General features: G+C 40.9%; 3 protein-coding genes across 4 annotated transcripts; 2 read left to right on the top strand and 1 right to left on the bottom strand.

Annotated features, from left to right (window-relative positions):
* Nucleotides 1-830: 830 nt before the first annotated feature.
* Nucleotides 831-5,014, top strand: vti1b (vesicle transport through interaction with t-SNAREs 1B). The gene is made up of 6 exons (XM_056393498.1): nucleotides 831-1,091; nucleotides 1,223-1,281; nucleotides 2,243-2,440; nucleotides 2,920-3,093; nucleotides 3,366-3,427; nucleotides 4,097-5,014. Exons 1-6 carry the CDS (start codon nucleotides 995-997, stop codon nucleotides 4,188-4,190), a joined length of 684 nt encoding a protein of 227 aa, XP_056249473.1. The 5' UTR covers nucleotides 831-994; the 3' UTR covers nucleotides 4,191-5,014.
* Nucleotides 5,015-6,809: 1,795 nt separating this feature from the next.
* Nucleotides 6,810-13,519, bottom strand: arg2 (arginase 2). The gene is made up of 8 exons (XM_056393496.1): nucleotides 13,162-13,519; nucleotides 12,975-13,047; nucleotides 9,426-9,600; nucleotides 9,050-9,209; nucleotides 8,467-8,561; nucleotides 8,242-8,346; nucleotides 7,957-8,093; nucleotides 6,810-7,817 (listed from the first exon to the last, which is right to left on the bottom strand). Exons 1-8 carry the CDS (start codon nucleotides 13,273-13,275, stop codon nucleotides 7,627-7,629), a joined length of 1,050 nt encoding a protein of 349 aa, XP_056249471.1. The 5' UTR covers nucleotides 13,276-13,519; the 3' UTR covers nucleotides 6,810-7,626.
* A 1,977-nt stretch (nucleotides 13,520-15,496) lies between these two features.
* On the top strand, nucleotides 15,497-25,772 carry rbm25a (RNA binding motif protein 25a). 2 transcript variants are annotated; one of them, XM_056393753.1, is made up of 18 exons: nucleotides 15,497-15,673; nucleotides 15,952-16,075; nucleotides 16,417-16,466; nucleotides 16,717-16,887; nucleotides 17,286-17,343; nucleotides 17,475-17,635; nucleotides 17,748-17,942; nucleotides 18,084-18,164; nucleotides 21,781-22,055; nucleotides 22,697-22,808; nucleotides 22,906-22,995; nucleotides 23,078-23,151; nucleotides 23,250-23,400; nucleotides 23,617-24,025; nucleotides 24,128-24,432; nucleotides 24,622-24,720; nucleotides 24,884-24,931; nucleotides 25,307-25,772. In XM_056393753.1, exons 2-18 carry the CDS (start codon nucleotides 15,970-15,972, stop codon nucleotides 25,397-25,399), a joined length of 2,478 nt encoding a protein of 825 aa, XP_056249728.1. In that variant the 5' UTR covers nucleotides 15,497-15,673; nucleotides 15,952-15,969; the 3' UTR covers nucleotides 25,400-25,772. The 2 variants fall into 2 exon arrangements, with proteins under 2 accessions (XP_056249728.1, XP_056249727.1); XM_056393752.1 differs by having other exon boundaries at nucleotides 18,081-18,164.
* The last annotated feature ends 545 nt before the right edge of the window (nucleotides 25,773-26,317 follow it).

Raw genomic sequence — 26,317 nt, 5'->3', positions numbered from 1 at the left:
TCTATTATATCTCATCTTAAGCTACTTGATTCTTGTTAGCTCATCAGCCTGTGAAGCACTTTGAACTGCACTAACCTGTATGAAAAGTGCTATACAAATAAAGTTTGATTGATTGATAATTATAGCATAGCCATTGCATATAGAATAGCCACTTATCACAGACAAACAGGACATCAGTATAATTATAGCGAATTAAATTACCTTGTGACTGATTAATACAAGTCATCTCTAATAACTTCTGTTTCTCCAGAAACTTTATTTGGCGTCACAATACAATTTTTTTTAAAGAAAAAAAAGAAGAAACATGAAAAACCAGAGAAAATCAGTGATAACCATGAACAAACACGGATACAAATAAATAAATTTTTAAAAAAGTACATAATATGAAAATGGGTAAATAAATACAAACAACATAAGTTTACATGTAAAGGGTCAAAACTATCAAGTTTATGCTTAAAATTAAATAAATAACTAAAATTAATTGTTGTAACCGAAATGGTTTAGTAGCTGGTATTACAGTGGTAATAAGACCTATTCAACAGGTCTAAACACATATCACTCCATGAATAATTTAAAAAACCAAACTGCTATTTTACACTCTGATCTTAAAACTACATTTCCCAGAAGGCCCTCGTGAAAGCTGTCTGCATAGCGCCTGAATAAAATAGTTATCGCGGTGGTTTTGCGTAGTTTTCACGTAGTTTTTGCATTATATTCACAACCTCTGGAGTGTACGGTTTAGTATTAGTTTTTTAGATTTAATTTTTAGTAAAAAAAATTATTATTATAAAAATTATGTTGATATTTGATTTTTGATTTGGCGTTTTTAGGCACTTAGTCACGAGGCCCATCATGCGGAAGAGTCGCGGGGATCTGATTAACATCAAAGCAAAACCACAGGATTCATTTACTGTTGTGACCATTATCGGTGGTTTGTTTTACCGCAAAAGACGAAGCGGTTTCTAAAGAAACAGCGGCGGACAGCTGGTTCAACATGTCGTCGGAGGAGTTCGAGAAAATGCACGAAATCTACCGATCTCTGTACGAAGAGCTCAAGCTAATCCCAGACAGAGCTCTGAAGAGCCACGGAGGTAAACATTGTGTGTTGTTGTTGTTGTTGTTGTCGTCTTACTTCTGCCCAACTGATCAACATGACAGGTAGTTCAGAGGATGTGTTCACGTGTGCTGTGTAAAGGGGAAACTTGTGTTGTTTTATCCGCAGAGGAGAGGAAGAGGTTGGTGAGGACCTTCGATGAGCGGCAGGGGGAGGCTGAGGAAGTGGTGAGCTGCTCTCTTTGATTTGTGTCGGACGTGATATCTGATATTTTAAATGTACTTACATCCAGCAGGGTGGACAGTAACCACGTGCATTTACTACATTTACCTGTACTTAAGTATGTTTTTCAAGTATCTGTACTTTACTTGAGTATATTTTGTTTTGGAAACACTTAAATAGACAAATATTGTACTTTTGACTCCGCTACATTTATATGAAGTGCTCTTACTTTGAAGCAGCTTTTAGTCAGTGGAATGCATTGTCTTTTATTTTGAAAATACTGCAATATTGCTGCATTTGCATCTTTGAACAGTTCAGTGTAAATCTGGCAGTGGCAGGTCTGACAGTGTTTGAAATTTTAGAGATAAAGAGAGATTCCTTTAGTTTTAAATCTTTGATTTGTGTTTACCACGACCAAACCTCATCACTGCCTAAACAAAGACAGAAATATGAAAACAACAATGGCTCCTTTTGTTGGCTCAGCTGGGTTTTTATGGCTGTTTCTTAAAAGGGTTTGTATCATATTGTACAAGCTGTTTATTCTACAGGTTCTAGTCAGTTGGTGCTTCAGTAGGTTGTTTCAGAGTCATTTGGTTCTTTAAATACACTGAGGAACAATACAACAACGTGTTGACAAACATGTACTTTTTAATACTAAAGTATTTTTAAAATTAAATACTGCAGTACTTTAACTCAAGCAAACAAATTGACTGAACAACTTTCTCTTGTATTTCAGTAATATTTGACCAGTAGGATCTGTACTTTTAATTTAAGCTCTGTGTAATATTGACTGTTATTGAAATAAACTTTGTTATTTTGCAAGAATTCTTCCGCTGTTGCTCGGTTTAAAAACCAAACACTGTGGTTAGATCTTCACTTGTCTTTAAACTAGAGTCCGGTTTCCAAGCAGGTTTCACAAAACTTTTACAGAGAAAGATCTTCTTTAATTTCCTTATCCGTCTCCAGTTGCAAGGAATGGAAGAAGAGCTGCGCGCTGCCCCTCCTTCCTATCGAAACGCCATGGGTACAAAGCTGCGCCTGTACCGCCGGGATATGGGCAAGCTTCAGAGGGACATGAAAACATCTGCTCCCGGCTTTGGCTCTTCTTCTCAGGCAGTAGGAGAAAGTCATCATGGCATCTATTCATCACAAAATCAGCAAAGTGTGAGTGTGGCGCCGTACCCTAGACCCTTTTCGGGTATTCCGTCCCATTCTCGTGGACATGATATCTCGTTAAAGCCATGACGGAACTTCTTCAAGTTTTGCACAAACATTCACTAGGACTCAAGGATGAACTGATTAGATTTTGGTGATCAAAGGTCACAGTGACCTCACAAAACATGATTTTGGCTTTGCGAACGCAACACCTGAGGGAATCCCTTCACATTTGGCACAAATGTTCAGTTGGACTCAAGGATGAACTGATTAGACTTTGGTGGTCAAAGGTCAAAACCTCAGAAAACACAAACATTTCACACAAATGGTTAATATTTTAAATGATTCTGGATAAACAGGGATGTAACCTGACACTAGTCTGAGTCTGAGGCATGATTCTAGTTTATTCCTGTTTTCTTTCCTTGTAAATGTTTTTTCTCTTCTCACCAGTGTCTTTTAAACCGGTTGTCTCTGTCATTCTTGTGCAGACACACTTGCAGTCCCAGAGAGCCTTGCTGCTCCAGGGCACAGAGTCTCTGAACAACGCCAGCCAGAGTATTGAACGAAGCCAACGCCTCGCTGCGGAGACGGAGCACATCGGTACAGACATCATCGAAGAGCTGGGAGAGCAGCGGGAACAGCTGGACCGCACCAGAAACAGAGTGAGCTGGGAATCGTTATAAGGGATGAGGTTGTGGTGCTGTGTCAGTGTGAATAGTTTCAGTTTTAAATACGTGTTGTGATTCAACTGTTTCTCATATTTTATATAATAAGTGAAAAGAGTTTTCTTAGTTTGGGTTGGTTAGTTGGGTTAGTATGATTTAGACTAGTTGTGTTTTTCATCGCAGCAGTATTAGGAGAAGCTGATAATTACGCCTGATAATAATCAGACCATAGTTTTGTTAAATCTCTTCTTTCTTTAATTATTGTGTAGTTGGTGAACACTGGAGAGAACCTCAGCCGAAGTCGAAAAATCCTCCGTGCCATGTCGCGGCGGTAAGTGTTACCCCTGAGTTTAATTTATCTTGTTACATTCATTTTCATCCATGCACTTAATGAATGAATGAATGCTTAATTTATGTTATGTTCTTTGTCCTTTGGACTCTGTGGCTTGTATGATAGTAAACTTTATTGCGCACATTGATCATTGGTCACACATGGATTTGGTGAATAATTAATTCTGATTAGCTAATTAATGCATTTCTGAACAACACTGGTGATAATGGCTGCAACTAACAGTTATTTTTATTGATTAATCTGGTGATAGTTTTCTCAATTGGTCCTTTAAACTATAAAATGTCAGAATATAGTGAAAAGTACCTGGTATGATTTCCCACTACCAATGACGTTTTCAGATGTCTTGTTTTGTTCCGATCAACAGTCCATAACCTAAAGATATTCAATTTACTATAATGTATTTCTGTCGATCGACTAATTAATTGATCAATTGCTGCAGTTCTGCTGATGATAGACCTCAAATAACATCACTCTGAATGTTTAAAATCAATCTATTCAGCTGATTTCTAATCAACAGAAGTGGTGACAGTTCAGTTTTTTTAATTATAAATTAATTTTAAGTCATAATTTCATAGAGTGTGATCAGTGTTTCTTTTCATTTGCTTGTGGGACAATAACCAGAGCCTGTTTTCTCCTTGTGTCTCTCAGGCTGATGACGAACAAGTTGCTTTTAGGTGTCATCATTTTAATGGAGCTGGCCATCCTGGGCGCTGTGGTTTACCTCAAGTTCTTCCGACGATGAGCAAACTACCCATCCTGAAAAAGAGTGTCAGCTCTGGATCCGGGACAAACCCGGATTCTCTACATCTGTCCCCATTGACTATTCACTAGCAATAATGCTGTTCTGCTGTATTCAGCCAACTGTTTCTGTGAGTGCAAACAAGGACAAAGAAGTGATTCAGTAAGTGAACGTTTACTGAGAGACGATTCTGTCCCTGGCCGGGTGATGTCCATTTGACAAGAATAACATATTGTTGAACCTGTTAATGGACCGAACCCACAGGAGCTCCGTGGTCAAACTGTGAACTGAGATTTGCACTGTTTGCTCAGACTGTTTTCTCCAGTGATGCCCTGCAGGACGATGTGCTGGACTTGGCTGCTACAGATCCCACAGATCGTTCTCTGTGAGGTTTCAGTCGAGACTCAGTCCCCCGTGTGAAGACTCTGTGAAGTGATACTGACGCACAGCAGTTCTGTGAGTTTTATAAATTCTCACAGTGGGATGACTGTTAGTATTCAGCACCATTCTATTGTTGATTATCTTTATAAAACTAACAGTATGTGATAAAATGGCACCAGCTATCTGTTTTTCTAGTGTCTTCATGCACAGTATCCAGATGGTTGGATTGAGTTGATTTTTCCAAATCTGAGATGTGAGGAAGAATTTGTCAGTCAGAGGTGTGAACAGAGAAAAAGTTGGGGGGGGGGGCTCTTAACACAGATACTATGTTCTTAAAGGTCAATAATGTTGTTTAATCTCTGTATAATTCAAACATCATTGTTAGAAATAGGGTTCAGTGTTCTTTATTTGACATTTACACATCATTAAAGCTAATCTTTAACCTCTGTTTGCTTTGCGATATTTTGATTTTTAAGGCTGCCAAACAGGTCATGGTTGAAAACAAACACTATGGAGCTGACATGGCCAAAATTATTTACAGGCTAAAGCTTGAGAGCGGGTCAGGTTAGTGCTGGGTAAACAGCATCTGTTACTATGGAATTAAATCTGAAATAATGGGTGATAAGGTTATTTTTAGTGACGTGTTCCTGAAGTGGCACAGCTGCCGCAATGTTGTTCTTCCGGATAGATATCATGCCTTCCTAGAGTGATGCCAAGTACAACAACACGTCTGGTGACCTGGCCGTGTGGATGAGATACAGAGCGGGAGTTTGGGTAGAAGAAAAGTTTTTAGTTTTTTTTTTTGCTTTTATCTGAAATATTCCTTCACATTCCCTTAAAAAAACTAAACAAAAAGCACACCTGCTGCTCCAGGTTTATAGAGGATTCAAAGGGTAATACTGAAGTTGTATAACCTCTTGTAAATTAATTAGGATTTTATTAATACAACCAATCATATAACTATGTTACCAGCAATAATAACAGTTTATATAAAAGTCCAAACATTTACCAAGCCTTTTTTTCAGATACTTGCATCATTTTTCAGCCATGTCTGATCAGTCCAAACTGAAATATCTCAACATTTTCATGTATTTAATTAGGCCTTAAAGATCATTGAGGTCCCTCTTATTTGCTATGATGTTGAAATACTACTGGGGGACTTGAAGCATAAGACTTAGTAGATCGAGTTCAGTCTGATCCTGTGGTCCAGTCCACCATAGATCATTATATGTGGTGGCAAATGTCCAATCAGGGCTTAATGAATGAAAAGGTTCAGGTGTTTATCAGAGAGGACCAATAAACTTTGTTATTCAAATGCAGAGGTGAGTGTCAGAGAGATCTCTGATAATGAATCTGAGGGCAGAGTGATAGACTGAGTCTGGGGGTTTGAGAGTGAGAGCAGCAGCATGTCTATAGATAATATCACCATAATCTAGGGCTGATAGAAAAACTTTTAACACAGTTCAACCAGAAGCTGGATCTGTTTCTGTACAAAAATCCAGGGTTTTGCTGCAGTTATATAAATACCAACATATTTATACTGTGACTCTTTTGATATTGCTACCATTTAGTGTGGATAGGTGTAGGCTGTTTAAATCTATATCTCTTACTCTAGAGAAAAACATGAAGTTAGGTTTGCTTGCATCGAGCAGCAGCTTTAGGTTGATACAGTAAGTGCATCTTTAATTGCACTAAAAGAGATTTGTAGGTTCTCAACAGCAAGTTGCAGAGTCAGATAAAACAATACAGAACAGTGTCATCAGCGTAAAGATGGACATTACAGTTGGTTAGGGAAGAGACAATATTATGACTATAAATTGTAAATGAAACAGGACCCAGAACTGTTCCCTGTGGAACACCTGATCAGGTTCTTTCCAGCTTTGAGACACTGAATTCTGTCAAAAAGCTGATTTTGAACCATCTACATAGTGTGGCTGACAATGCCTCAGTGCACCCCCAGTTTTAAAATTCAAAACTGATATTGCAATTACATTATAGCGTTTAAATATAAAATACATTAGTAGACTAGAAAAATATATAGATTAAGGCAGATAGCTTATTTTTAATATACCAGTCCATGTAAGAGTAGATAATTAGATATAAATAAAGTTGTCCTCCCAAGAGTCCAATCACAGCAGTCTAGAACCGGACCTGGTGGCTAAAGGCTCTTGTGAAGTCTTGTTCAAATATGTGGAAATGAAACAAACGAGGGAGGAAATAAGACGCCTGTACACGTGAAGAAAAAATGTAATCACATTTATGGAAGACCAAAATATAAACTCTGTTACAAGGACAAGTCATTCAGTGGCCACATCAAGTCAAATATCGACCAGGCATTCGATCAATTCAAGCTTAATTAAGCAAATCATTTGGGGTTTTTTTTTTCCCAGCATTTTTTAGCAAACTTGGATATTACAGTGTTCAAGCCAATCAATACTGATGTAGTAAGTAAATATTTGTACACGCAGTAATCCTAGTACATGTACTGGTAGGTTCATACAAAAGTAAACTCTAAAGAAAATACAGTAACCACACCTGGTCCAAAAGTGCAAACACATCATTACTAGTTTTTAATATCTGGCACAGCCACAAGAGTCCATTTTAAACTGTGGACTTCACACCACGTCAGACTTGGTTTATCATACCTCTGAGGCAGGTTCATTCTCTTGGAAACCATCCACATAACAAAAATGTGGCGGCTCTGTCCTCTAACACTTCACTCATTACTTATTACTTTGTACATAAAGGAGCAAAATAAGTTAGCGTTGCTGTTAAAATGAGTGGTAATCCCATTGCTATGTGTAGTAGTTTCTATGTCCACGGCTTTTCACAATTATCTATGTGAATTTTCTCTCCACAAAATAGTAAAGCCTCCTCACAGGTTTCCATAAATCAAGACATGTTTCATGGTTTAAACATTACACTAAACAGCAAAGAGAAGGGAACAAAAAGTTCAAAACTTGAGCTACTATTAGATTCAGTCTTTGCAGTCTTGTATTCAAAATTGCGGAATGCTCAGGGATGACGTTGATAAAGTTCATAGCGCTGCTTCATGCTCTTAGATGCGGAGCTGCTCTGTGTCGTCCTTTGCAGACGGGCTCTCGTCGATGGACGCGTGAGCCCCTTCTCTCGTCCGTCCGAGAGACGACGCGATGACGTCAACCGCTAAAGATGCGGTGGCCTCCACGGCTTCAGGGGTGGCCCCCAGCACGGGGTTTACTTCCACCAGGTCCATGGCTGACAGCAGGCCTGCCCATCAATACATTCACAAGTTAGATACTAAAACCCCACAATAAAAGTCTTTTAAGGACAGAAAATCGGATAAAATAAGGTGTCTGTTATCTGTCTTTTTAGGCTTTTGCAACCATATATTTGTAGTCATTTGTACCTGTGTTGTGGATTTCCTCTGTGATGTAGATTCCCTCCCTGTAGGTCAAACCTCCATTCACTGGCGTTCCTGTGGCGGGGGCCAGAGACGGGTCGAACGCATCGATGTCAAAGCTCAAGTGGATCGGTCGCTGTTTTCTGTCCAGGAAGGTGAGAAAGTTAAAGTTCATTTCAATTCAGACATGGGCAATCATTTATATTAAATCTTAAAAATAATCATCCAATCATATTAAAATGTTACAGTACCGGAATATCAGCATATATCATAGGTAACACTTAGACATACCTTGCCAACAGATGGTCAAAAGTGACTTCCATAACTCTTTGGATGCCTAGTCTGTCGATATCCCTCATGGTGAAGTACTGGATACCCAGGTTCTTCAGGATGTGGCTGCAAAAAACAACATTGAAAAAACATTAACATCAATTCTCACAGTGCTTAAATGTTGGAAAATAACAGTTATCATACATCAGCCACATGTGCTGAAAGTTTTTATAAGTAACTACTCACTGCTCTCCAGGGTCGACGTCCCGCAGACCGATGTACACCAGGTCCCTCGAGGTGAGGAAAGGCTTTGTCCAGGAGAACCCTGGGATATCTGGCATCTGTGGTAGACGGAGATAATGTAATATAGAATTTATATAAATATAGGAAAACAAAAAAAAAGGGTGATATCTAGACTTTTCTTTAATGTTGGCCCATGATTTACACAAAGGTTATTTTTAACACCTGGAAAACAAGGCTTTAAAAAAATGACAGACACTCCATTATCAAATATTATAATAAAAATGTTTACTGCTTCATAATAAAATATAGAACTGTAGAAACCGTAGAAAGTAAAAGTGTCTGCATTTTTACGTTTTAATTCCTTATTGATAGAGGCAATTAACCTTCTAAATACAGGTGAAGTGTCTGCTTGAGAACCTCGTAACAACCAAACATTTACATATAAGAATGGATTAGTGAAAGCGCCTACAGGCCACGGGCCCCTGGGCCAGACGCTTTGTTCAGTCATTCAGACTGATAAGAGCTGAGGGGGACTGCGTCGGTGGGGGCATGTTTGATTTAATGAGGCCTAATATTTTTTCCTCACCTTATCCTGCAGCTCTTTGAGCATGAACGCCACAGGCTGTCCGTGGAGGTTTCCCGATGGCGAGGTCATGGGCGTGTTCACGTCGGCGTGAGCGTCGACCCAGATGAGACACAGGTCGGGACACTGCTGAGCATGGCCGCTCACCGATCCGATGGCAAGGCTATGAAAGGACAGGGACAGTCTTTAAAATATCTGGTGTCTGTATTGGACAAATTGAGAGACTGAGTACGTCTTTGCAGGAGAGTCAAAGCAGTAACATATGGTGAAGTGATATGCAGTAGCCGTGTAATACTATAGTAGTTGTACTGCATGATTTCTTGCTCTTGACATGCAGTACATTCAGTACTCTGTGCAGTCCACATTCTGAGATAATTACCTGTGATCACCTCCGAGCATGACGAGAGTGTGTCCAGCACCGATGGCTCTGCTCACTGCGCCGGACAGCATCTTATTTGCTGCGCCCACGTTGCGTGGAAATTTCACGTCCATGTAGGGTTCGTCCTTCTCAAGGTGGCGAAAGTTGAGGTCGCCAAAGTCGTGGACAGAGTAATCTGAGGAAGCAAAAACAAGGTGCTATTACATGAAGACAGAAGTGCAGAGTCACCCTTTTGGTGTTGTTTACAAGGACTCAGCAGGGGTTCAATGTTTCACTGTTTAAGGACACACACCAGCTGTTGCACAGAGGGAACCTGTAATTAAATCTCTTCTTGACAGTCTCCAACAGCCCTAATGTCTGTTATGAGAAAAACATTTGTATTTTGAAGACAGCGGGTGTCGCTTTGAGATCAAAAGGCTGCTTAATCCCCAGCTTCTATAGCATGACTTCACCTGCATCTGTCTGACCCTGCAGTCTGATGAGGCTGAGTCATTCAATGCCAGTGGAACATTAGTGACGGAGCACTTTCCACTCGTTTCCCCACCTCAGCTCCGGTTTCAGTCAGAGCCGGTCGCCCTGTGCCGGGGCGGCTGCAGAAGTCAAACACTGAAAAATTTCCACTTAGTTTGGGACACAGACTGCGGCGCAAACAAGTGATGTGATCCACCATAATTGGGGCTTCATCTGGCAATGTGAGCCTTGATGGCAGTGTAGTGTTACTCTGCTGATCTAAGGGGAACCGATGTGGTTCATTGCCATTCGTAGACGGGACAGGAATAGCCCTTGTCTTGTTGCAGCATCTATTGCAGGACAATTCAAAGAGTCTGTTACAGCAGGAACCAGCTGCGAGTTCCGCATGTTTACTGTGAAATTCGCCTTCACGGCTGCTACGTGCACCAAGGATTTACTAGGTTCAAATCCCAATGATTATGAGTTTGATTATATGAATGAATGTTTTATTGAAACAGTTTGTACAAACTGAAACTGACCCTGAGAGTGTAAAGACTTAAAGACGACATGGTATTTAGTGCGGTCAGGGTTTGGTTTCATGTGTTGGGCTCAGTTAGTGACATAGCAGCGATCATATATCTTTTTACACTGCTGCCAATTTTACATCAGGACACCTGGAGAATGACTCCTCACCCACTCACTGCCTCCAGCTTCAGTCCACTTAGATCATTTCTAAAACCTTCGATTTTAAACTTGAAGGTTTTTTTAATAGAACATTTAATATTAAACCCAACAGTTGCAGGCTTTTTCTTTAATTGAAATTTAATTTTTCAAAAAGCAAAAAGCAAGGATTTAATTTCCTATAGTAAAAGAGGTTTTAAGAAACTCATATTTGAAATCAAAGAAAAAAGTAAAAAATAATGTTTGGTTTCCCAATAATCAAAAGAATTGATCACCTGCACCTAGAAATATATCTGTGCCTAAGAAGGAAAATATATTTTTATATAATATATGACTTATTGAATTATGAACAATATTTCTTCACCGTATTCTAGACCAAGTTTAAACACATTGAACCTAACTCTGGTGACTGTGTCAGTTTCAGAAAACAAAATGATGATGTCTGAACTCTGGAACGTGTGATGAGGACAGACAGGGCCGCGCCTGTTGCACAACAGCTGATGTTTACAACTGATAACCAGATGCCAGGGGCCGGGGGCCAGGATTACCTGGCAAATACTTGAACTCTCTGGCTCTGTTCAATGGGCTCCAACACAGGAACAGGTGCTAACATCCTTACCTGTCACACATCTACATCATCTATTGTTTGAACACACACATAATGAATCTGCCATTTTTCTATTAAATTCATATAAGAACTAACAGTCTGTGGAGCTTGGTGAGTTGGTGATATTAGGCTTATACTTGTGCATGGTGCTATTCTCTATAGTGCGTGTATTTATATTTATATATTTTAACCTCCAAGCACTGTTGGCTTCAGACTTACATTTATATTTATTCAAAGCCTATAATATCTTTCTTTTCTTTGGAGTAATTATACTGTTTATAAGTTTATAATTACTTTCATTTCGTAATTTTTTAAAGCAAAGTAATTATTCCTTCAGATAACATTGTTATTGTTATTGTTATTTTTTACTTTTTAACCAAAAACCTGTTACTGTCTGCAGGTCATCCTGCCTCCAGAGCTGCAGAGTCTAGATCTGCACCTAGCACCTGCTGCTAATTTTACTACACTAAATGATCATTATTATTACTGTTATTACCTTTCATTATTACTCACAGTATATGAATAGGATTAGCATTAGTAGCATTACAGTTAGCATTATATTATTATTGCTGTTACTGCTGCTACCATCACTATTATTAATATTACTATCATTGCGTGCTGCCAACCGGCTGTTGTTGGGTCCCTATAAACAATATAAGATAGATAGATAGATATCTGTTGTAAAGTGGCACCGTACAAATAAATAACTTGAAATAAAAAAAAGATTAATTATTAATTAATTACTGTGAATTACAGATCATTAGTTGAAGCTCTGTTGTCTTTATTGGACTGAATGGTTTTATATCTGCTTTGGCACCATATTAATCTACTGTGTCCTTGGTGCTCGGAGAGGAGTTATCTGTGTTTGGACCACAGCCAGACTGTAAGTGTCCTGGGCTGACTATATCATACTAACAGGTATATTTAAACCTCCTACAGCTCTCTGCCCTTACATAACTCCTGGCGGTCTATCGTAGGTCATTTTAATTTCAAGCACAATGCCACCGGGGCAGAGCTAGGTGTCCTCTTTCTTCTACAAAGCAGCCTTCTGCTGGATAATGGAGGCGTTTCCACTGAGACCACAAGAAGAAACAGAAGAAGAAGAAGAAGAAGAAAAAGAAGAAGAAGAGTTGAACAGCGCGTGTGACTCAGCCCGCAGTGACGACACAGTGGAAATAAATGAGCCACCCTCTTCCTGCGCCCTTCTGAGCATGTGCCGGGACCCAGGGTGACTAGACGAGACATGTGGCAACCCGAAAGACATGATTTAGAGCTGCCACAGTGTCCTCTCACAATAAGGCTGTTTCACACTGTCGCTCTGTGCTTCTTTGTGCTTTTATTGCCCTTGTATGGCAGCGTTTTTTCCGCGGTGACTGAAAGAAGCTCTGTCATGAGGTAACAGTCTAGTCGCCATAACTTCACCATTACAACATCTCGACAGGGATTTACATCATTATTCGGGTTGAGTGAGGTTTTTCATTGTGTCTGGTTTACCTACTTATAAAATTATACAGGCGATTTCTCCTATTTAAATTCATAATGTCACGTAGTAATGCACGTCGGCGAAAAGGATCTTGGGAAGACAGAGGGCTTTTATCACCCACTTTGTTGTCTGAGGCATGTGAGCTGGGATAACCTCTGCCTGTCGGATGTTTATATTTACTGTGTCCCGGTGATGTAACTGGCTGTCCAAACACCGGAGGTAGTAATTAAATCTGTCTTTGAACGACCGAGCGAACCTGCAGGTTACACCCATCCACTGTTACATAACGCAGCGGCACCGGATGCTCCATTCTTATCCCCTCACCTACCTAAACCGGAGAGCCTCTCGATGAGCCCCGCATCTCTGATGACTTTAGGACCATGCTCCACACCCCTCCGTTTCTGTCAGGAAAAACCCAGCAGAGAGAGGAGTTGGGTGAACGTTGAAGATGTTGGTTTATTTAAACAAAAACAAATACAAGTGAGATTAAAAACAAATAAAAGTCACATTCTTACCTGTCCTCTTGAAAACGGAGCGCCGAGCACAGCCACAGACTGAGCCCTGCTTTGTTGGCAAGTGGGGCTGAGGTTAGTTCTGAGAAGACGGAACAGAGGTCCTCTCAACGCCATGTTTCTTTTTTATAATAAGGAAGAGCCCAGTCCAAACGAAACCGACTCCAGAAAAGTCTGATGAAAGCGCCGTGAGATGTTGCTCCGGTGGATGCTGCCGCGTTGCTGCAAGAGGCTCCTCTTATGCCTTCTGGATCTCATTAATATTCATGAGCTGGTGAAGCACAAGGCTGAAATGAATAGCGGAGATGATCATATCTTAATTTATTAAAACAAACAACTTTTTACGAGTGTTTCGAAATTATCAGTGAATGTTAAGCGTTTATAACATGTTATTAACGTTTATCATTAACCGTACGTGCCGTCCCATTTATAGCGTCTGACGTCAGGATGAGGAACGGGGGTGATGACACACCTTCGGGTTAGCCAATGGGAGACGGCGAAATATGTGGGTTCGTTCTGTGGGTGTGGCCTGAGCCCACATCTAGGCCAGGCCACAGCCTTTTTGAAATGTTTGTTGTGAAGCGCTTTACTGCAGTCTCATCTAGGTGGAAATTTCCACAGACGCAGCCAAGCGGGGGGTGATAGGCTTGTTTACATTGCGGCCAAAACAGATCGGATTTCAGGTCAAGAGGAAAACACATCAACATCTTCACACCTTCCAACATATTATTGAGGTTATAGTAACAGGTGGATATTCTAAGGCTCCGCTATCAGGGGTGACATAAGCATTCAAACATTTTCCCTTAATTACTAGCTAGATACCACTTTACTTGAGCTGTAGCCTACCGCTTAAAAATACTCTATTACAAATAATACTTTTGTATTCAAAATGCTATTGGTAAAAGTATATGCAAAATGTATCTAAAACTAAAAGTAGCCTACTCATTGTATAGGTTATATATATATTTTTTTAAATATTTGCTTATATCTTATATGGTGGATTATTATTACTGATGCATTCATGTGTACGTAGGAGTTAATCATTATTTCTTTTTATAACTTTTTTAAAATGTTTATTTTTTATTTTTTGCTAGCTCACCAAACCAAATTCCTATTAACTATGTTGTAACAATGGTAGTATTGAAGTACTGACTCTTAATTGATCTTTTTGTTTGATCTGGTCCAGGTAGAGCTAATTTGAACAACATTAGAGATTCTTGGGTCTTTCATAACAGTGCGTTGTTTACGAGCTCAAATGTTTTGCACATAATGCTATAATCTGCCAAGTAAATTATCATTATATTTGTCATCTAAATTGAGTATAGTGTCATAGAATGAAAAAACTCAAATATATTTAATAAAAATCGTCTACCATTATAGGCTATTATATGTGCAATACTTCCTGTATGTAGTTTATAATATTACATCAGAAGCGTTGTCAGTGTCTTACAAAAATAAACAAACAATAAAAAAACACAGATGCAATGTAAATAAAGCAGAAGAACACAGATTTATAGTAGATGTATATGCAAAAACTAAACAAACTAAAAATAAAATTGTTGACTAACACACTAACTGTCGTGAATCCAGTATTTGTTATCTCCTCCTCGATTTTCAGGTGTAGAATTTGAATTGATCTCAGTGGTTACTGGGCAACACCGAGCAGACAACAAGTGTTTTCCTTTCTACGTCATCAGCATACATTTCTGTGGCGTGACGCACCTAACGGCTGAAAAACTCCTGTATGTGGTATGTGCGCGGACACACACGTAAAGAAGTGATTTTAGGTGGTCCCGCTTCAAAAAATAAAGCGAGGTATTTGGCGCCACCAAGCGTTTAAAGTAGGGAAATGCAGAGTATTAGTATTTACCCACCCTGAGTACAGCCTGTCAGGCAAAACCTTCTCCCAGAAAGCATGCATTCATTCATTTGCAGCGATTAGTTTACATTTATTCTACTGTGATAGACTTAATATAGTCGCTGCAAGTAGATTTTCATTCCATACTGAAAAGAGACCGTTTGGAATCAAAAATACATTAAAAAATCATGAGATATGCTTTGAAAAATAGTCAGAAGTACTGTTAAGAGGATAGCAGTGGAGTAAAACGTGCAAAAATATTGGGACCAGCCAGAAAAAACAGACATACAGGGCAGAATAATGAGGTGGTACGGTTGTTGTTATTGTTTTTGTTGTTGTTATTATTAGTATGTATTGGATGGTTTACATAAGAGGCTCCTGAGGGCAAATATCCCCCAGTTTAGGAGCGAGTCCTTGCCTAAGAGACCAAATTTAGGGCACAAAACCCAAGTGCAGCCCTGTGCTATCCCATGATGCATTTCGAAAAGAATAGGTCCTAGTTATTTGTATCCATAGGGGTTCTTGTACCGCACCGGTGATAATTATAACGCAAATCATTAACGTGTCGTTTTTTCCGTTTACCGTGTTTAATGGGATTTTATTCGGACAACCTATACTACTATTAGACACTGATTTTTATTTCATACTTGACTGCAGGTGAGTAACATCCGTACATGACCGCTGCAGCTAATGTGGACTAGCAAGGCCACAGTGCGCGTTAGCTCTCTTGGGCTAACTAGCTAGTTAACGTTAAACGTGGAAGATAGCTGTTTTTCGACTAAGCAGGTATCCCGCCTGCTCAGTTTGCAGTGTTAGCAGTCAGATGCGCGATCTGTGTTAAAAATTCAAAACTGTGATGAGCCTGACATGTCCCAGCTCAACCCTGAAAATAATGTTCCCTTGGTCTGCAGTTGAACGTCCTCTCTCCTCTATAGGTTCCTGTAGGTTTAAGGATGTCCTATCCTCCTCCGCTCAACCGCCAGCAGATTGGCATCCCGCAGCTACCCCCGAGGATCCCACCTCCACAGTACGCGGGGTTTGCCCCAGCAGTCCCGCCAGGTACTGAATCATATTCTGGTCACTTCATCTGTAACAGGTGTGTGTTTTATAAATCAGGCTCTGGATCCTTTGGTGTGATTTTTTTTTTAAGGGTAAACACTCATAGGACCTGAGGGGGTGATTACATTTCGAAGCGCCAGTTTAGTGTTTAGTGTTTGTTTTCCTTCACGTCAACATCTCTGACTAGTTCTTTGACAGTGAAAGTGCAAAGTAAGGAGACACTTGTTGTTTTTAGCTTGGGGGAAATCACACACAGACAATAGAACATCATTGTCAGTGGTCATGTGTGGTTGTGTGCATCAATACATGGTTTGAATATTGTTTTTTGTTTCTATTCGCAGGTACTCCCATGATCCCAGTACATATGGGTGTAGTGACCCCCGCACCCACAGTGAGTTAGAGACAGGAGTTCCTACCTACTGCATGCCAGTTCAAGCATCAGCTGTTCTGAATGATCTGTCATTAAATACACATATTTTTAAAACATGTTAAGAATTCAACTGGGTTCATCCACTTTGTCAAGTGTGCAGCTCAACCCAAACCGGTCTGAGCCACACAGCTGTTATTGGTTGCTGTTGTTGCTGTTGTTGCTCCCGATGAGAGTGACTCTTGAGTGATTGAAATGTAACTTCTCGTTGCAGGTTCTTGTCCCGACCACAGTTGCTGTAGCACAGAAGCCGATGGCTCCAAAGAAGGAGTCCAGCGCCATCAGAGTCAAGGATACGGAGGACGGCGGCGGCCCCACCACCACTGTATTTGTAGGAAACATCTCTGAAAAGGCGTCTGACATGTTGGTCCGACAGCTTCTAGCGGTGAGTGAGTTGACCACACCTAAAATGAGATAATCCAGTCACTCAGAATTGCTTATCTTGTGGTCACTCAACCTGATATGAAATCCAAGCTAGAAGTATTACAGAATAGTAAAAGAATGGGCAGCAATAGTGAGCTACTTAGATTAAAACTTACAGGTGATAAACACTCATAACAGCTTGGACAAATTCACAACAACACTTCCACAATGCCTGCATCACATGTTTTGATCATAGCTGCTCGGGGCGTGTCTCAGGTAACTCCTGGCGAATCCCCAAGAACTAATGTCTTTGGGAAACTCAAATACTGTTGCACCAACTTTCTTATCAGTGATTAATTCATGATTGCATCTGTAATTTCAAATTATATAATTTCTCTTCCCTGTCCTCTTTTGATATAGAAATGTGGCATTGTTCTAAGTTGGAAGAGGGTCCAAGGAGCCTCTGGGAAACTTCAAGGTAAATAAAACAGGCTGTAACACATTTAAACTATTCCCTTACTATCCTCTCTTAATGAATTTCTATAACAAGTTTAGTTTTTGTGATTAACATTTGTGGAACTTTTGTTTTCTCCCGTCAACTCCTGGAAGCCTTTGGGTTCTGTGAGTACAAGGAACCCGAATCTACACTGCGGGCCCTCAGACTTCTGCACGAGTTGCTCTTAGGTGATAAGAAGCTGTTGGTCAAGGTCGATGCCAAGACCAAGGCCCAGCTAGATGAGTGGAAGGCCAAGAAGAGGAGTGCCAATGGGGTATGCTGTTCACCTGTCGAGTAAAAAATAAATTGAACATTTCTGTTATGTCAATTATTTTGTTCAAATTATAAGTTCGTTTTCGTCATATTTGTCCGGCTTGAACATAAAGGGAGCCAGCGGTGGCTCAAAGAACGGGGACGAAGATGAGGAGGAGGTTCTTGACGAGGAAACCTTGCGTCGGGACCAGGTTGTGAAGGGGGCGATAGACGTCCTCATCCGAGAGTATGCAAGTGAGCTGAATGCTCCCTCTCAGGATCCTGACAGTCAACCTCGCAACAAGAAGCGGAAAGAGAAGAAAGAGGAGGTAGCGTTTGCATGATGTCAACGTAAACAAAGCCTGGAGCAACGTCTCCTGGTCTTGTGCTGTGATTTGTTGCGTACTCGTAGAAAGTGGAGAGTACTTAGTGTGTTTGTTTCCTGTCTCTCTCTCTCTTTGCGCAAGGAGGATATCAATGCTATGGAGATGGAGGATGACAAGAGAGACCTGATATCCAGAGAGATCAGCAAATTCCGGGACACACATAAGGTAATGTATCAAACTGCTGTTCATCAATTTGTAGAAATTCCTCAATATCAAATGGAGCTGCAGTTTTTTTATAATTTATGGAGGTTATTCCTCCGTTCTGTCTCTGTCAACCGTAATACGGAGGTAGTCTGTTAACACAAAGATTAGTTATTCACATTCAGACATGGAAGGAATAGAAAGTAGTTGATGTTGATAGAAATATTTCATATTATCTACTCAAGGCTAAAAATATTACAAAAACGACATCAGCCACTCAGATGGCTTTTTAGTATCTGTCAGTATTTCCAAATTGCACAAGAGTTGTTACTATTATTATCATTATTCATAATACTGATTTGAGACTAAAAGTTTTAGCTCTGCACAAGCTAAATTCATCACACAGAGTGCATGGACACAATGTTAAATTCCATCTAAAGCTAATCTATTGATTAAACCCCACCAATATGGTAGAGTTCATTTGGTGACTAGAGCAAGATGAATCTCAGAATCTCAGCTTTGGAAAAAGTTGCGAGGATAGGATGTAAGTATGATCTTTCTTTTCTTCTTTACTCATCTTGGGCGCTCCCTTCTGGAGGTTCTGCAGAGGGGCAACTGGCTCTCGAAGTTAGATCTTTTTTTATTTTTATTTAGGAAGCACAAGCATTCACAAATCTGAAAAGTTCCATCAGTGGTTTGGAAAAGCTCCTTGCAAACATGTTGTAGTTGCACTCTGTGAGTTTGGAGAAGGCCGGGCAGCTCAGTGAACCCCTGCAGGTCCTCGGATGATGAATGAGGTGTTTGAAGAACACACACAGACTGAACGAGCCTAACCACTGCAGTAGTTTGAACTGCAGCCTGTAGCATTACTGAGGGAGGGAGCGCCCCTCCACAGCACTCTGTGGTCTGAAGACTAATGAGGTAAGTCCTTGTTGTGGTGTTTTTTTTTTTTGTTTGTTTTTTTGTTTTCAATTTTTCAATTCTTTACTTTCTCTCTTCCCCTTTCTTGATAACTCCGCCCCCTCACCCTCAGTTAAACGACCAGAGAACAAGGGAAGAAATGAGGGAGTTAGAATGAAAAGCTGCAGGGTTATTTAGCTTCAGCCTTTACGCTCACGGAACATGGAACTGGACTTTACCTCTGAACTCGTCACGTAATCACAGTTTCAAACAGCGGCGGATCGTATCAGGATAAACGCCAGTTAGCAACACGTTCAGGTACTGTATCGAAGGACGTCCTGTCGTCACCTGTGAACACTTTGACACACCCATCAACAAGGACATGACAGATGAGTATACAGTATAAAGTACCTTATACATGGGGTGGGATGTTGACAACTACTGGTACTTGGCATTTATTGAAATATAACCGACCTCTTTGAGCGATTTAGTGGCTTAAACACAGTATTGACAAAATCAGCCATTTTTTCACAATGGAATAATAAAACAAGAGGTAAGTTCTGGGATGAGTTGAGATTACAGCACTAGACAATATAATAAGAGCTAGAGAATAAACTGCAAACCATGGTTTACAATCCCTACGTTAGCTAATTTACAGTGTAGATATATCTCACGTAGAGCAGGTAGTTCAGGCCTCTTCCATCCTTCCCTCCTTTTTACTTTTGTTTGTCACTTAACAGCTGTCAGACCCACATTTCCAACAGTGTTCTTTGAAGATTGTAATGAAGAACAGGACTGAGAGACATTTCTGAAATCAGTCAAGAGGACTGTTTGAACAGTGGGTCTGACTCTGTTGAGGTTTTTCTTGTACTGTTTACTGGGCTGGAGAGGCCAAAGACAGAAGACACCCGACAGGTAAGACTGCTTCACTAATTTCCTTGTGGCAAAATGGAATTCAGTTTCTGATCTGTGACTTTAAAACAAAGCTGTTTATAGATGTTCATGTGAATGAAGTGTGATTAGACCAAGTGCTTCACAGGTATCATGTGGATGTTTTTTTTTTTTTTTTCATGATTTTGACTTTGCACTTTGACCTGCTTTTCCTCCCACACGTAGCCGGTAGGATGTGTAGGGGCAGAGAGGCGCTGAAACTGTAGCTCGTCACCTGTAAGTTGCACACCAGTAGCTCCAGAACGGTCTGTAGAAGATTTTTTTCTGTCGGCTGGTGAGAATGTGGACAAATGGTTTACATCACGCCCTGCAGATAGGCTTGCATCAATATATTGATACTTACTATTGGAAACTTCCTGTGCTCAAAGCTGACAGTTTTCGTCCTGAGGGAGGTGCTCGAGTTATTCAGTAATCTACAGAGTCTCCGCCGAAGCTGAACAAATACACGGATTAGTATTCACCTATTAGTAGTATCATTCGTTTGATTCCATAATTTAACTTTTTTTTAATGCTAATTTTTTGTAATATAACATTTATCCACATGTAATAAAACGCAGATTCTGGTTCTGTCTCTGAGCTCTACTCCAAACTCCCACGCTGCTGCAGGGGAGCACTTGCGTTCCAGTCTGGCGCTGCTCCCCTGCATCTCAAATGACCATGTAGAAAACACATGGGAGCTGATTATGTAATTCACTTAGTTGGGCCGTTTGCCATGTTAAGCTGAGGCTCGTTTTAATCCACTTGGCACCCGGAGATAAGACCAAACCGAGGCATTATTTAGAAGTGTATAGTTAGTACTCTGTGAACTTGGTGACCCGATGGTTTTAAAGGTGACTCAGCACTTTTAATCTTAAGTGCTTTATGTTTCCATGAGTGTGTTTGTAGCATGAGAACTCGAGGACTCCTGTAAAGCTGAGTGCATAAAGCCTAAAGTTAATGTGTTCAGACAAAAATCCCCTCTGCAGCATGAGCCGGTCACTACCACTTATTCACATTGTGGTGCTGTGGTATGACTTACCTAAATCATATTCAGACTTAACGTAGAGTATCTCTCACATCAGGTTTGATCTATCACTTTTCTGCGTCTGCCTGAGTGCACATTGATTTGGAAAGTGAGCGGATGTGCGCCTGACCAATACCTATTTGCCTACAGCTGAATTTCGTATTGGAATGGCCTCTTATTACATCAGATGATAATCTCAGATCACCGTAGAGCACATAGTAACTGCAGAGGACGAGTTGACCTGTTACATATGTGAGAAAAATCATTCAATGTTACTGTTTGTGATAAAGGCGAGCACTGAATACGGGCGCCAGGACAGGAAATGATATCTGTCCTGCACTTACATGTAACAAAAATACAATAATGTAAATGTTTAAAGGTTAAAAAGTGCCGGTCCTAACTTCCACCCCTGCTGCAATCCCTCATATAAACACAGATCACCTTCATTCTTTTGGTGTCTTTCAAGAATCAACTGCAATTTATGGTTTTATGTAAGTGTGTCGTGAACTGAGCAGTATCCTCATTAAACCTGCTCAAGCAGTGGACCGCTCTTCCTGGAGGAAACGTCAGGGCTAAGAGGACTTCCTCACTCGCTGAAGCCAGCCTCTCCAAGGCAATGAGTCATGGCAGTATGTGAGCATGTCTGGCCCAGGGAGTCTAAACCATTTTTCAGTATCATGTGCTGTTGACCTGTTTATATTTCTGTATTACAAGCATGATGGTCTTCATAGTGATTTGAATCTAGTAACACATTCTCCCCCCTTTCTTCCTGTTGGGCTCCTGCAGAAACTGGAGGAGGAAAAAGGAAAGAAAGAGAAGGAGCGACTGGAGCTCGAGAGGGAAAGGAGAGAGAGGGACAAAGAGCGGGAGCGCGAGAGGGAGCGTCGCGACCGCGAGAAAGAGAAGGAAAGGGAGAGAGAGAGGGACAAGGAGCGGGAGAGAGACCGAGATCGTGACCGCGAGCGTGAGAGAGATCGCGAACGGGAGCGGACGAAGGAGCGAGAGAGGGAGCGGGAGAGGGAGAGGAGTCGAGACGTCAGCGAAGATCGCAGCAGGTCGAGGTCAGTGATGTCATACTAGCTGCTCAGTAACCTCCATGCGGTCCGAGCACACGACATTTATGTACATGATGAAGTCCAATACGAAATCTGATTTCCTTTTATAAAACTCAGAAGCTGCTCCACTCATGTAAACGGGGATCGACAAATTAGTAAACACAGATTTCAATAGAAGGCAGTTCAACAGACCCCACGTGTAATTACATCCCCCATTCACTCGACGTCCTCCGACACAGTCTCAGAAGAATGTGCGTGTGATAATCTTCATAACGGGAGTTGATAAAACAAACTCAGCTCAAGGTCCATTTAGTAGCAGCTCTACAGTTTTTAATTATCTGGTTTGATTTGGTTTCCAGGGTAAAAAAATAACATTGAACCTTAATTAATGATGATAATGTACAATATATTCCAGAGCTGCTGTTATTAGATCGCATTAAATGTGGCGAATGCCTCAGGCAGCAGGTGTGGAGGCTTATTTAACCACTGCTCTAACAGGCTGTTCTGCTTTGGCAGTTTGTTTCATGCAGAGACCAAAGGAACACTGATGATAAATGAAATAAGTGCATGACGTGTTTTTTTGGCATTCTTGATATTTAAACTTCAACATTTAAAGGAGACTAACAGCAGTGATGTGTTTTCTGCAGAGAGAGAGCAAGAGAAGATAAAAAACGAGACCGTGAAGATGATGAGGAGGACGTCTACGAGCGGAGGAGACTGGAGAGGAGGCTTCGAGACAAGGAGGCGGCGTACCAAGAAGTACGCATATTAATCTCTTGTCATTTTTGATTCATGACGGTCAAATTAATGTAATGAACGTCTGACTCTGGAATTATCTTCCTCTGTTTTCTCAAAGCGCCTGAAAAACTGGGAGATCCGTGAGAGGAAAAAAGCTCGTGACTACAGCAAAGAAACGGAGAGGGAGGACGAGAGGCGTCGTGAAATGGTAAACAGCATGTAGTTATGTCTATTGGACAGTTTATAATATATGCTGCATTCATGTTCACACACTGTCTGTTTAAAACCAGATGAAAGAAGCCAAGAGACTGAAGGAATTCCTTGAGGATTATGACGACGACAGAGACGACCCAAAGTACTACAGGTAACCTTCTCTCTGCACGTCCAGGAGGGCGGCCACCACTCTTTTTTTTTTTTTTTTGCTCTTGAGAGTACGTGACTTGTTGTGATTGTGACCGCCAGGGGCAGCGCCCTGCAGAAGCGACTCCGTGACCGAGAAAAGGAGACGGAGTTGGACGAGCGAGACCGGAAGAGGGAGAAGGAGGAGCTGGAGGAGATCCGACAGAGACTTCTGGCCGAGGGTCACCCGGACCCTGACGCTGAGCTGCAGAGAGTGAGTCCACCTGGAACTTCTTCTTTCCTCTGGCACACAGGACCTTTGTTCTTGTATCTGTCTTTCATTATGTCTGTGTGATAATCTTTTGTTTAGGCATTCAGGCAAATGTCGGGGAGTTTCCTGGTTTCTGTTCCGGTTTTGTTGCGTGTAATGACAAGAGAGACTCGTCATAAGAGACTCGTCATTGTTCATGTGTAATATGTATCTGTGTAGATGGAGGAGGAGGCAGAGCGCAGGCGACAGCCGCCTCTGAAACTTGAACCCGAGGAGGACGTGAACCAGGAGAAGGCTCACAGGGATCGGGATCGGGAGAAGAGGGCGTCGGGGAGGCCCGTGGAGCCGGCACCCCGAGGCCCTCAGCAGCATTCGGACGATGATGTGGAGGAAGGGGAGGAGGACGACTACCACGACGGAGAGGACTCACAAGAGGCCAAGCCTCAACTCAAACCCATCATGCGACCAATCACTACTGCTCCCTCGGTGTCCTCCGCCAGTGGGAATGTGACTCCGAACACACCCGGCAACGAATCTCCCTGCGGCATCATCATTCCTGGTGAGAACACTCCTGAGGTCCAACCTCCCGAGGAACATCGGCCAAAGATTGGTCTCAGTCTCAAACTGGGTGAGTAGAGCAGCACAATAAGGACACGAAGGGATCTATTTCTTCAGCTTCACCTCTTTGTGTCAGAATAAACTGGGTGTTCCCGCTCTCGTTCTGTTCCAGGTGCCACCAACAGTCCCAGCCAGCTCAACGCAGGAAAGCGGAAGAAGCTGGCGACCGTGGAAAGTGTTTTCAACAAGTTTGATGACGAGGAGGCCGATGAGCAGCCTCGCAAAAGGAAACTGGTTCCACTGGACTATGGTGACGATGACAAGAGTCTGGGGCTGGACGGCGCCGAAATTTCAGGGGCCAAAGGCAGCATCAACACAGAGGAGAAACGCAAGCACATAAAGAGCCTTATCGAGAAGATCCCCACTGCCAGGCCTGAGCTCTTCTCCTACCCTCTGGACTGGGCTATGGTTGACTCGGTAATGAGGCTGTTTCATTAACTTTACTGTGTTTTGTTGTGTTGTTTAAAAGGTAAAGTGAAGCAAGAAATATTCTGTCCTCCATCAGCTACAGTCATTGATTTGGTGATTCATCGTCTTATTTGCTCTCGTGCTGGGATCAGTACCTGACCATTAAATCATGAGGTGTTGTGATTGCTCTTTCTTCAGACTCTGATGGATCGACGCATCAGACCGTGGATCAATAAGAAGATTATTGAATACATTGGCGAGGAGGAACCCACGCTTGTTGATTTTGTCTGTTCAAAGGTTTGTGATTATTCTGTGAAACTCCGAACAGAAAACTAAACGAACTTCATATCAAATTATTCTGTTTTTAAAATTTTGGTTCTCATGAATAATACTTATTAAGTGCTTTTACTTTTGTGCATGTTGCTCACTGTAATCAAATGTTTTTCTCTTGTTTCCCCAGGTCATGGCACACAGCACCCCTCAGGGTATTCTTGATGATGTTGCTATGGTAAGTTGAAATTCCCGATCCCAAACATAAGTCTGTTTAAAGTTATTATTGTAAGTAGAGCTGATAGAACGGCTGTAGACGCTCATGTGAGGTGAAGTGGTGTAAATAAGTGAACAGATTATTTGGTTTTAAATATGTTTTACTCAACCAAAGGAAATCATACATAAAGTTGTTTGAATTGTCGTACCAGTGCTCGTTTTCATGATAGAAAAAAATTACAGAATCATATTAATGTACATTTAATATGATGGTAAAAGGAATGTCCTTGAACAGATTATTTGGAACAGTAATTTTACAGTTGGTCCTAAGTAATCCCTGTAACTCTCATGTAACTTTTGGATATAAAGTTTGTCTAACCTGCCTGTTTGTGTTCAGGTTCTGGATGAAGAAGCAGAAGTATTCATAGTAAAAATGTGGAGGCTGTTGATATATGAAACAGAAGCCAAGAAGATCGGACTGGTGAAATAAAGACCACATGTCTCTCTGACTGACTTCCTTAACTCGCAGTCCTGCTGCCTGTGATTTTCTGGTCCAGCAGACTGTAAACATGTGCCCATACACCCCTCCATTCCTTCAGCAAGGAGCTGCTGCCTTGTATGTGTGTGTGAGTGTGTGTGTGTGTTTGGACGGGAAAGTCTGAGCTGTGAACAGAAAGGGTTTGCACAAACATACTGCATGATAAAACTTTGGTTGTATTTTTTCCTTTGTTGATACTATTGAGGCAAAAAGACGTTTCACCCATCTGTTCTGCAATAAGTTGGACACATTCTGCTTTGATTTACTGTTGTCATGTCGAGGCACTGCTCCATTGTGTGAACTAATAAATATGCTTTTTTAGAAAGCGTTGTCCGTCTTAAATGTGTTGTTGAACAGTTTTATTTTCTCTGGTTTTAAATACATTTATGCCTGACAAACAATTTTTAAAAAAATTCAATAAAAATCACTTTGTGATCGAACATAGACAGATCCTACAGTATTGATATGATGTCATTTCCCCTAATAGATTCCTTATTTGGAACAACAGGCACATTTTGTACCAAGTAGATAATTGGTAAAAAAAAAAATTTTATAAGTCACTTCACTTCACTATACAGATTTTTGATAAAATATAAAACTTATTTTTATTTTTATACAAATATCACATTCATAAATATTGATGAATGTTTCCAAACTGTTTTTTGATAAATCTACGTGCAAAATGTACACAATTGAATTTATTTTTCCAGGTAAAATCTTGTAAATGAAGGACCAGGCTAGTAATATTTTGTCAGCATTAGAACTCCATAATAAAATAAACATATATAGATCACAAATATAAGAAAATAGTATATAACGTCCGTTCCAATAGATTTTAAAGGGGAGTAAGTTTGATCTCAACATTGGTAG

This window comes from Seriola aureovittata, chromosome 13 (assembly GCF_021018895.1).
Source record: "Seriola aureovittata isolate HTS-2021-v1 ecotype China chromosome 13, ASM2101889v1, whole genome shotgun sequence".
In the NCBI taxonomy this organism is placed as follows: Eukaryota; Metazoa; Chordata; class Actinopteri; order Carangiformes; family Carangidae; genus Seriola; species Seriola aureovittata.
Note: the sequence above shows the minus strand (reverse complement) of the source record. Positions and strands in the feature narration are given on the sequence as shown.

Excerpts from the sequence above, each read along its gene's own strand:
- vti1b (XM_056393498.1), top strand. The coding sequence starts at position 995 with ATGTCGTCGGAGGAGTTCGAGAAAATGCACGAAATCTACCGATCTCTG. Across the intron at positions 1,282-2,242 it reads AGGGGGAGGCTGAGGAAGTG|TTGCAAGGAATGGAAGAAGA; the intron begins GTGAGCTGCTCT and ends ATCCGTCTCCAG. Across the intron at positions 3,094-3,365 it reads TGGACCGCACCAGAAACAGA|TTGGTGAACACTGGAGAGAA; the intron begins GTGAGCTGGGAA and ends ATTATTGTGTAG.
- arg2 (XM_056393496.1), bottom strand. The coding sequence starts at position 13,275 with ATGGCGTTGAGAGGACCTCTGTTCCGTCTTCTCAGAACTAACCTCAGC. Across the intron at positions 9,601-12,974 it reads CGAGAGGCTCTCCGGTTTAG|ATTACTCTGTCCACGACTTT; the intron begins GTAGGTGAGGGG and ends TTGCTTCCTCAG. Across the intron at positions 8,562-9,049 it reads TCAAAGAGCTGCAGGATAAG|ATGCCAGATATCCCAGGGTT; the intron begins GTGAGGAAAAAA and ends CGTCTACCACAG.
- rbm25a (XM_056393752.1), top strand. The coding sequence starts at position 15,970 with ATGTCCTATCCTCCTCCGCTCAACCGCCAGCAGATTGGCATCCCGCAG. Across the intron at positions 22,056-22,696 it reads GAAGATCGCAGCAGGTCGAG|AGAGAGAGCAAGAGAAGATA; the intron begins GTCAGTGATGTC and ends TGTTTTCTGCAG. Across the intron at positions 22,996-23,077 it reads ACGAGAGGCGTCGTGAAATG|ATGAAAGAAGCCAAGAGACT; the intron begins GTAAACAGCATG and ends GTTTAAAACCAG.